The sequence below is a fragment of the Hordeum vulgare genome, chromosome 1H (assembly GCF_904849725.1).
Source record: "Hordeum vulgare subsp. vulgare chromosome 1H, MorexV3_pseudomolecules_assembly, whole genome shotgun sequence".
NCBI lineage: Eukaryota > Viridiplantae > Streptophyta > Magnoliopsida > Poales > Poaceae > Hordeum > Hordeum vulgare.
The window spans coordinates 378,713,903-378,724,959 of NC_058518.1; the positions used below are offsets into that span (position 1 = coordinate 378,713,903).

General features: G+C 49.5%; 1 protein-coding gene across 1 annotated transcript; it reads left to right on the top strand.

Moving 5' to 3' along the window:
* The first annotated feature begins 830 nt into the window (after window positions 1-830).
* On the top strand, window positions 831-3,039 carry LOC123438643 (expansin-B4-like). The gene is made up of 4 exons (XM_045115793.1): window positions 831-1,110; window positions 1,221-1,330; window positions 1,585-1,769; window positions 2,285-3,039. The coding sequence occupies exons 1-4, from the start codon at window positions 906-908 to the stop codon at window positions 2,616-2,618; spliced, it is 834 nt and encodes a 277-aa protein (XP_044971728.1). The 5' UTR covers window positions 831-905; the 3' UTR covers window positions 2,619-3,039.
* Window positions 3,040-11,057: the final 8,018 nt, after the last annotated feature.

The window sequence follows — 11,057 nt, forward strand, 5'->3', positions numbered from 1 at the left end:
GTACAAAAGAAAAACAAATTCATTAATTTTGAGGCCGAAGAATATCATGTGCTGGAAAGCCTCAAATTTGTTTATTTTACACATCCTTCATTTTAACGTATTTTGTCCTAAAAATTTACACACATGTACATCATGATTTCTATATATCTACATATACATATTTTTAAAATTAAAAGCATAGAAATATGAATTTTGATAAATTTAGAAAATTACAAATGGAGACATTCATGGAGCTAAGCCTTCAAAAGCAATTTTCGTAACCTTACGGATAAGGTTATAAGCTCAAAAGAAATGACCTTCCGTGACACATGGTGTTTTTATTTACCCTGAAACCCTGAATGAATTCTGAACCCAGATCAATTGGGCCGTTTACCCTGAAACCCTGAATGAATTCTGAACCCAGATCAATTGGGCCGATTTGGCACGATGGCACATGCCGACATTTCAGTTCCACCATGCATGCATCTCGAGTCCCGTTTGCGTTGTGTTTATGCGTTTCCTTCAGTGATCCGAGGCTGAGAGGGGCCTGAGCTAAGCAGACCATGGCAGGCCGCTAGCCATCCTCCTCCTATCTACCCGTCCCAACTATCATCTGCCACCTTTAATTCGCGGTGCCGTAACACGATGCGGCTGCACTGCATGCCCCGAGCCAGGCCATGTGCCGCCCAACATGGCACGTTCCCTGCTCTGCTCTCCCCTGCCTAGACGCTCACACACAAACCCGAACCAACCCCATCCCGTTGCCTTGCCTAATGCCTAGCACCAGCGGCCGCGCGTACCCCCGATCCGGTTTATAAATAGCCCCACCGCACCACGGCCACCTCCCCACTCCCACACAGGAACCATCACTCCGCACTGCCCACTCGTCAGATCCGCACACACACACACACACCACAGCGCGCGGCATGGGCTCCCTCCCCTCCCTCGCCGTGCTCGCGGCGCTTCTCTGCTTCCTGGCCGTCGGCGGCGCCGTGGACCTTAACGCCACCGACGCCTCCCCCTTCGACGTCGACCTCAACGTCACCGACGCCACCAAGTACTGGGGCCCCTGGACCCCGGCCAGGGCGACCTGGTATGGCCAGCCCAATGGCGCCGGCCCCGACGACAACGGTGAGGATCCTCCGCGCCGGCTCCCTCTCAGGACGAATGCTTCTCCTCTCCTCTCTTCTTGCGCGAGCAATGTGGCTCATTTCTTTCTCGGCGATTCTTGGCCTTGCTAGGTGGTGCCTGCGGCTTCAAGCACACCAACCAGTACCCGTTCGCGTCCATGACCTCCTGCGGCAACCAGCCATTGTTCAAGGACGGCAAGGGATGCGGCTCATGCTACAAGGTACAGTAGTAAATTAAAATTAAATACCCTCCCTCCTACGATGAGAAACAGTTTACAGTTACTGTCAAGCCAGGCCGATCTGCAGCGTCTCACAGCGGGCCCCGCACGCGTGGGGGGTGGCCGTGTGTGTTGAGTCGCTATCCGTGAAAACTTCTGTTACTGTGCGGCGAAGAGCCGTTGCAGCTATGGGAAGCACATTGATTGGCGCTGGACCTCGTTGGTGGCTCAAAGCCTGGCGTTTTGTTCTGTTTCAGATCAGATGCAGGAAGGACCAATCCTGCTCCGGCAGGACGGAGACGGTGATCATCACCGACATGAACTACTACCCGGTGGCGCCCTACCACTTCGACCTCAGCGGCACGGCGTTCGGCAGGCTCGCAAAGCCCGGGCTCAACGACAGGCTCCGCCACTCCGGCATCATCGACATCGAGTTCACACGGTAAGAGCCAGCAACACCTGCAGCCAGCGCCGTAGCAGTACCAGCGCAACACTGAGAATTTGTACCACCATTTTTGCAAATTCCTGGTTGAATTTCCTGGCCATCGTCGGGGCAGTTAAGCTAAAAGCTGAAAATGGTTGGGTGCATTGGATCCACCCAGCTGCCGCATTACTCCTGGCCGACCGGACACGGGCGCCACACACACACTCCTCTGCTCTGCACATGCATGTGCAACAGCTAGTAAGCACACAAGGCAGAGCTCACTCAGCTTTATTACTCGGGCCCAACCCACCTCCTTTTGCAGCACGGCATATGCGTGCCCTGCCACCATACGCCACCGGCCAAGCCCATTTCCGTCTCGTAGGTAGTAGGAGTGTCCGTATTACAGAGCGGCTGGGGCCCCCGGTCGAAAGATACAATATTCCCCAGCAAGCAAGATGGAGCAAAGCAACAAAACTAAGCACTCCATAGTCCATTTATGCAAGGATTTACAAGCAGGGTGCGCGTATTTGCAGGGTGCCGTGCGAGTTCCCGGGGCTCAAGATCGGGTTCCACGTGGAGGAGTACTCGAACCCCGTCTACTTCGCGGTGCTGGTGGAGTACGAGGACGGCGACGGCGACGTGGTGCAGGTGGACCTCATGGAGTCGCGGGGGCCGGGCGGCGGAAAGTGGACGAGGATGAGGGAGTCGTGGGGCTCCGTCTGGCGCCTCGACTCCAACCACCGCCTCCAGGCGCCATTCTCCATCCGCATCCGCAACGAGTCCGGCAAGACGCTCGTCGCCAACAAGGTCATCCCGGCCAACTGGAGGCCCAACACCTTCTACCGCTCCTTCGTGCAGTACAGCTGAAGTCCCTTTACCCGAGTACTGGTAATGCTACTACGCAGCTAGCTGCTACGGTCAAGTCATTGGGAGTGTACGGTCCGTCCTTGCGTCGCGCTGAGTCGTTGTAAACTGTATCTGGTTGGGTGGGTGTGTGGTGTCGGTGCGTCTTTCTAGGTGAGAAAAAGGTTTGGTTGGGTGCGGGTGCGGGTGCGGGTGCGTCCGTGGAGTCGGGTCTCGGTCTGTAGGGAAGTGAGAGATGAGTCGTGTATTGGCAAATGGGAAAAGGGCTGTGTGGGAAAATGGAGGAGGCAGGCGTACAAGATACGCTCTCCCGCCCACTCTCGCCTTTTATAATTTATATAGTATCATTCAAGGCGGTGATATTAATCGAAAGTATATTGTTACTACTACTACTACTATATGAAACCAAACCATGTTTGTAGTACTTGTGCCTCTTTTTACGCACTCCAAGTTTCTTTTGGTCACCATTTATTCTTATTCTTGAAGAAGCAAACCCAACTGCACAAAAGCATAAAAATGGTTCTTCAGCAAATGAATTTAATTTCATCACATCCTACCACTACATAATCTCATGTTTGGCGCCGATCGGTTCCCGCGCGCGGTAAATTTACAAACCTGGCGCGAAGAACGGGCGGCCTTTACCCGCTTCTTTTTCTGCAGATTCCCTGCCTAACGAACGGCCTAGCACATGATTGGTTGCCGGTAAAGCACGCGGCCGAATTATCCAATCTCCCTGCTGGGCGCTGGCTGCGACCTTCGATAAAGCCACTGCTACCACTCCCCACCGTAGATTTTCTTCATGCCATCAGCACGGTCCTGCCAATTCGATGCGTACGAGCAGTAGTACGTAGCTCGGTAGCTGTAGCGACCTTGGCAGCCGGAGAGAAATTCCCCGGGCCGGCTCCGGTCAAACAGAACAGTGCGCGGCACGCAGGGATACAAGCGCGTCCGGCCAAAAGGAAGCATCCCATCTTCCGCCGCCCGCCGGGGTCCGGCCTTTCAAATCCCATTAGCTGTCCCGCGTTGCTCGCCGCTGCCCGCTGGCGATACCCTCCCTCTCCCTGCACGAGTTATTATCGTGGCTCCCTCGTTTGGTCCAGATCCCCAGCACGGCACGGCATCTTCTTATTCTCATCTCGTCTTACATTACATGGCCCAGCTTCAGCTCACTGCCGCCGGAGTTCAGGTTCGGCACCGCAGGCGAGCCAGGAGCAACTCCTGTTCCTTGCTGCCGCGTCAATCGATCCAGCAGGTTCACTAACGTGAAATCGTGATCAAGGACGTCAGACCGAATCACATAAGCTGGCGCTCTGGGACTTGGCCGGCCGACACCGGTCTTCTTTTGGACGCGCCTTTTCTCCTCTTTGCATCCGCGGATGGAGCTGGTTTCCCCGCGGTCCGCGGCATGTGCGCGCGGCGCATGGAGTCAAAAGGCCATGTGTACCCTGTACTGCTACGTACCTTGCAGACCCCGACCGGTACGGCGTCGTCTTTACCAGTTGTGTGTGTGATCCGCCTAAGCATGTGTGTCGGTGAACCGAATTCCATTATCGTCTCCTGCCCGGACTGGCCGGCACGCGCCGGAGCATATCATCATTATCACTGTTGAAGCGAAGCGGGGGTGCTCCCACACACAGTGCCACCGCATGGTGCGGACGAGCGGTCCAGCGAGATGCCAAGAGAGCAAGCTATCACGTCACACCACGCAGGAAAATATCTCTGCCGCATACGCAAAATCTGCAAATGCGTCTGCATGGAGGCCGATGGCGTTCGGGAGTAGTAGTAAAAAACATCCGATCAGCGCCGAGTGGTTGGCGACGGTGGCGGGTTAGGCTGCGCAATGATTGACTTAGCCGAGCTGAGCTGAGCTGCCTCCAACTCCGACGGTACATTCATTTGCCGGCGGTCTACGAGGGCCCACCGGTCAGTCAGCGAGATTAGGAGACACAAACAGCACAGCGGAAAGTCAGATGAGGATTATCTTGTGTATAGAGAGAAAGGGATTGTCACTACCATCGTTGATGTATTGATATGTGTCGAGGTGCGCGTATATAAAGAGCACAAATGGCTCTGTGGGCCTTTACCTTAACTATACACATCTAAGGGGTGGGTCAGGATATACGTAATATACATGCAACACATATATTCAACACCCGCCCTGCAGTCGAAGCGTCGTCGGAGAGAGAAAGACTGAACCGAAACTCCTTAAAGATGGGAGTGGGCAATTCCTTAGTCATGACATCAGCAAACTATTGCGACGTCGACACGTGTAGAACTCGATGTTGGGGAACGTCGCATGGGAAACAAAAAAATTTCTACGCGCACGAAGACCTATCATGGTGATGTCCATCTACGAGAGGGGATGAGTGATCTACATACCCTTGTAGACCGTACAGCAGAAGCGTTAGAGAACGTGGTTAATGTAGTGGAACGTCCTCACGTCCCTCGATCCGCCCCGCGAACAATCCCGCGATCTAGTACCGAACGGACGGCACCTCCGCGTTCAGCACACGTACAACTCGACGATGATCTCGGCCTTCTTGATCCAGCAAGAGAGACGGAGAGGTAGAAGAGTTCTCCGGCAGCGTGACGGCGCTCCGGAGGTTGGTGATGACCTTGTCTCAGCAGGGCTCCGCCCGAGCTTCACAGAAACACGATCTATAGGAAAAACCGTGGAGGTATGTGGTCGGGCTGCCGTGGAAAAGTCGTCTCAAATCAGCCCTAAAACCTCCGTATATATAGGTGGGAGGGAGGGGACCTTGCCTTGGGGTCCAAGGACCCTCAAGGGGGTCGGCCGAGCCAAGGGGGAGGACTCTCCCCCCCCCCAAACCAAGTTGGACTAGGTTTGGTGGGAGGGAGTCCCCTTTCCTTCCCACCTCCTCCTTTTTTTTTCTTTCTCTCTTGATTTTCTTCTCCTTGGCGCATAGGGCACTTGTGGGCTGTCCCACCAGCCCACTAAGGGCTGGTGTGTCTCCCCCAAGGCCTATGGGCTTCCCCGGGGTAGGTTGCCCCCCCCCCGGTGAACTCCCGGAACCCATTCGTCATTCCCGGTACATTCCCGGTAACTCCGAAAACCTTCCGGTAATCAAATGAGGTCATCCTATATATCAATCTTCGTTTCCGGACCATTCCGGAAACCCTCGTGACGTCCGAGATCTCATCCGGGACTCCGAACAACATTCGGTAACCAACCATATAACTCAAATACGCATAAAACAACGTCGAACCTTAAGTGTGCAGACCCTGCGGGTTCGAGAACTATGTAGACATGACCCGAGAGACTCCTCGGTCAATATCCAATAGCGGGACCTGGATGCCCATATTGGATCCTACATATTCTACGAAGATCTTATCGTTTGAACCTCAGTGCCAAGGATTCGTATAATCCCGTATGTCATTCCCTTTGTCCTTCGGTATGTTACTTGCTCGAGATTCGATCGTCAGTATCCGCATACCTATTTCAATCTCGTTTACCGGCAAGTCTCTTTACTCGTTCCGTAATACAAGATCCCGCAACTTACACTAAGTTACATTGCTTGCAAGGCTTGTGTGTGATGTTGTATTACCTAGTGGGCCCCGAGATACCTCTCCGTCACACGGAGTGACAAATCCCAGTCTTGATCCATACTAACTCAACTAACACCTTCGGAGATACCTGTAGAGCATCTTTATAGTCACCCAGTTACGTTGCGATGTTTGATACACACAAAGCATTCCTCCGGTGTCAGTGAGTTATATGATCTCATGGTCATAGAAATAAATACTTGACACGCAGAAAACAGTAGCAACAAAATGACACGATCAACATGCTACGTCTATTAGTTTGGGTCTAGTCCATCACGTGATTCTCCCAATGACGTGATCCAGTTATCAAGCAACAACACCTTGTTCATAATCAGAAGACACTAACTATCATTGACCAACTGGCTAGCCAACTAGAGGCATGCTAGGGACGGTGTTTTGTCTATGTATCCACACATGTAAATGAGTCTTCATTCAATACAATTATAGCATGGACAATAAACTATTATCTTGATACAGGAATTATAATAATAACCATATTTATTATTGCCTCTAGGGCATAATTCCAACAGTCTCCCACTTGCACTAGAGTCAATAATCCAGCCCTCACATCACCATGTGAATTACATTGTAATAAATCTAACACCCATACAGTTCTGGTGTCGATCATGTTTTGGCCGTGGAAGAGGTTTAGTCAGCGGTTCTGCTACATTCAGATCTGTGTGCACTTTGCATATATTTACGTCCTCTTCCTCGACGTAGTCGCGAATGAGGTTGAAGCGTCGTTTGATGTGTCTGGTCTTCTTGTGAAACCGTGGTTCCTTTGCTAAGGCAATGACACCCGTGTTGTCACAGAACAAGGTTATTGGATCCAGTGCACTTGGCACCACTCCAAGATCCGTCATGAACTGCTTCATCCAGACACCCTCCTTAGCCGCCTCCGAGGCAGCCATGTACTCCGCTTCACATGTCGAATGTGCTACGACGCTTTGCTTGGAACTGCACCAGCTTACTGCACCCCCATTAAGAATAAATACGTATCCGGTTTGCGACTTAGAGTCGTCCGGATTTGTGTCAAAGCTTGCATCGACGTAACCTTTTACGGCGAGCTCTTCGTCACCTCCATACACGAGAAACATCTCCTTAGTCCTTTTCAGGTACTTTAGGATATTCTTGACCGCTGTCCAGTGATCCACTCCTGGATTACTCTGGAACCTACCTACCATACTTATGGCCAGGCTAACATCCGGTCTAGTGCACAACATCGTATACATGATAGAACCTATGGCTGAAGCATAGGGGACGGAGCGCATATGCTCTCTATCTTCATCAGTTGCTGGGCATTGAGTCTTACTCAATCTCGTACCTTGTAAAACTGGCAAGAACCCTTTCTTGGACTGTTCCATTTTGAACCTCTTCAAAACTTTATCAAGGTATGTGCTTTGTGAAAGTCCTATCAGGCGTTTTGATCTATCCCTATAGATCTTAATGCCTAGAATGTAAGAAGCTTCTCCTAGGTCCTTCATAGAGAAACTTTTATTCAAGTAACCTTTTATGCTCTTCAAAAGCTCTACGTTGTTTCCAATCAGTAATATGTCATCCACATATAATATTAGAAACGCCACAGAGCTCCCACTCACTTTCTTGTAAATACAAGATTCTCCAACCACTTGTACAAACCCAAATGCTTTGATCACCTCATCAAAGCGTTTGTTCCAACTCCGAGATGCTTGCACCAGTGCATAAATGGATCGCTGGAGCTTGCACATCTTGTCAGCATTTTTAGGAGCGAAAAAACCTTCGGGTTGCATCATATACAACTCTTCCTTAAGGAAACCGTTAAGGAACGCCGTTTTGACATCCATCTGCCAGATTTCATAATCGAAAAATGCAACTATTGCTAACATGATTCTGACGGACTTAAGCATCGCTACGGGTGAGAAAGTCTCATCGTAGTCAACTCCTGGAACTTGTGAAAAACCCTTTGCCACAAGTCGAGCTTTATAAACGGTCACATTACCGTCAGCGTCCGTCTTCTTCTTAAAGATCCATTTGTTCTGAATAGCCTTGCGGCCCTCAGGTAGTATCTCCAAAGTCCACACTTTGTTTTCAAACATGGATCCTATCTCGGATTTCATGGCTTCTAGCCATTTGTTGGAATCTGGGCCCACCATTGCTTCTTCATAATTTGCAGGTTCATTGTTGTCTAACAACATGATTGATAAAACGGGATTACCGTACCACTCCGGAGCAGCGCGTGATCTCGTCGACCTGCGTGGTTCAACAGAAACTTGAACTGGAGTTTCATGATCATCATCATTAACTTCCTCCTCAACTGGCGTCGCAACGACAGAGGTTTCCCCTTGCCCTGCGCTACCATCCAGAGGGATGAGAGGTTCGACAACCTCGTCAAGTTCTATCTTCCTCCCACTCAATTCTCTCGAGAGAAACTCCTTCTCGAGAAAAGCTCCGTTTTTAGCAACAAACACTTTGCCCTCGGATTTGAGATAGAAGGTGTACCCAACTGTCTCTTTTGAGTAACCTATGAAGACGCACCTTTCCGCTTTGGGTTCCAGCTTTTCAGGCTGAAGCTTTTTGACATAAGCATCACATCCCCAAACTTTAAGAAACGACAACTTTGGCCTTTTGCCATACCACAGTTCGTATGGTGTCGTCTCAACGGATTTTGATGGTGCCCTATTTAAAGTTAATGCAGCTGTTTCTAATGCATAACCCCAAAACGATAACGGCATATCAGTAAGAGACATCATAGATCGCACCATCTCTAATAGAGTACGATTACGACGTTCGGACACACCATTACGCTGTGGTGTTCCAGGCGGTGTTAACTGTGAACAATTCCACATTGTCTTAAGTGAGTACCAAACTCGAAACTCAGATATTCACCCCCACGATCAGACCGTAGGAACTTGATCTTCTTGTTACGATGATTTTCCACTTCACTCTGAAATTGCTTGAACTTTTCAAATGTTTCAGACTTGTGCTTCATCAAGTAGACATAACCATATCTACTTAAATCGTCAGTGAAGGTGAGAAAATAACGATATCCGCCGCGTGCCTCTACGCTCATTGGACCACACACATCGGTATGTATGATTTCCAACAAGTCACTTGCACGCTCCATTGTTCCGGAGAACGGAGTCTTAGTCATCTTGCCCATGAGGCATGGTTCGCACGTGTCAAGTGAATCAAAGTCAAGTGACTCCAAAAGTCCATCAGTATGGAGTTTCTTCATGCACTTTACACCAATATGACCCAAGCGGCAGTGCCACAAAAATATGGCGCTATCATTGTTTACTCTAACTCTTTTGGTCTCAATGTTATGTATATGTGTATCGCTATCAAGATTAAATATGAACAATCCTCTCACATTCGGTGCATGACCATAAAAGATGTTACTCATAGAAATAGAACAACCATTATTCTCAGACTTAAAAGAGTAACCGTCTCGCAATAAACAAGATCCAGATATAATGTTCATGCTCAACGCAGGCACTAAATAACAACGATTTAAGTTCATCACTAATCCCGATGGTAGCTGAAGTGACACTGTGCCGACGGCGATTGCATCAACCTTGGAACCATTTCCTACGCGCATCGTCACTTCGTCTTTCGCCAGCCTTCGTCTATTCCGTAGTTCCTGCTTCGAGTTGCAAATGTGAGCAACAGAACCGGTATCGAATACCCAGGCACTACTACGAGAGCCGGTTAAGTACACATCAATAACATGTATATCAAATATACCTGATTTTTCTTTGCCCGCCTTCTTATCTGCCAGATACTTGGGGCAATTGCGCTTCCAGTGACCCATACCCTTGCAATAGAAGCACTCTGTTTCAGGCTTAGGTCCAGCCTTGGGTTTCTTCGGCGGATTGGAAACAGGCTTGCCGCTCTTCTTCGAATTGCCCTTCTTGCCTTTGCCGTTTCTCTTGAAACTAGTGGTCTTGCTCACCATCAACACTTGATGCTCTTTACGGAGTTCAGACTCTGCGACTTTCAGCATCGCAAACAACTCGCCGGGAGACTTGTTCATCCCTTGCATGTTGTAGTTCAACACAAAGCCTTTATAGCTTGGCGGCAGTGATTGAAGGATTCTGTCAGTGATAGCTTCTTGCGGGAGTTCAATCCCCAGCTCAGCTAGACGGTTTGAGTACCCAGACATTTTGAGCACATGTTCACTAACAGACGAGTTTTCCTCCATCTTGCAAGCATAGAATTTATCGGAGGTCTCATACCTCTCGATCCGGGCGTTCTTCTGAAAGATAAACTCCAACTGTTGGAACATCTCAAATGCTCCATGACGCTCAAAGCGACGTTGAAGTCCCGGCTCTAAGCCATACAAGACTGCACATTGAACTATTGAGTAGTCCTCCTTACGTGCTAACCAAGCGTTCTTAACATCCTGATCATCCGTAGCGGGTGGTTCATCTCCTAGCGCAGCATTAAGGAAATAATCCTTCTTCCCAGCTTGTAAGATTAGCTTAAGATTACGAGCCGAGTCTACAAAGTTGCTTCCATCATCTTTCAACTTAGCTTTCTCTAGGAATGTATTAAAATTCAGGATGACAGTCGCGTGAGCCATGATCTACAACACAAATATATTCAAAGTGGACTTAGACTATGTTCAAGATAATTAGAGTTTAACTTAATCAAATTATATGCTAAACTCCCACTCAAAAGTACGTCTCTCTAGTCATTTGAGTGGTTCATGATCCACTTACACTATCCCAAGTCCGATCATCACGTGAGTTGAGTATAGTTTCAGTGGTAAGCATCCCTATGCTAATCATATCATCTATATGATTCATGATCGACCTTTCGGTCTCATGTGTTCCGAGGCCATGTCTGCACATGCTAGGCTCGTCAAGCTTAACCCGAGTGTTCCCCGTGCGCAACTGT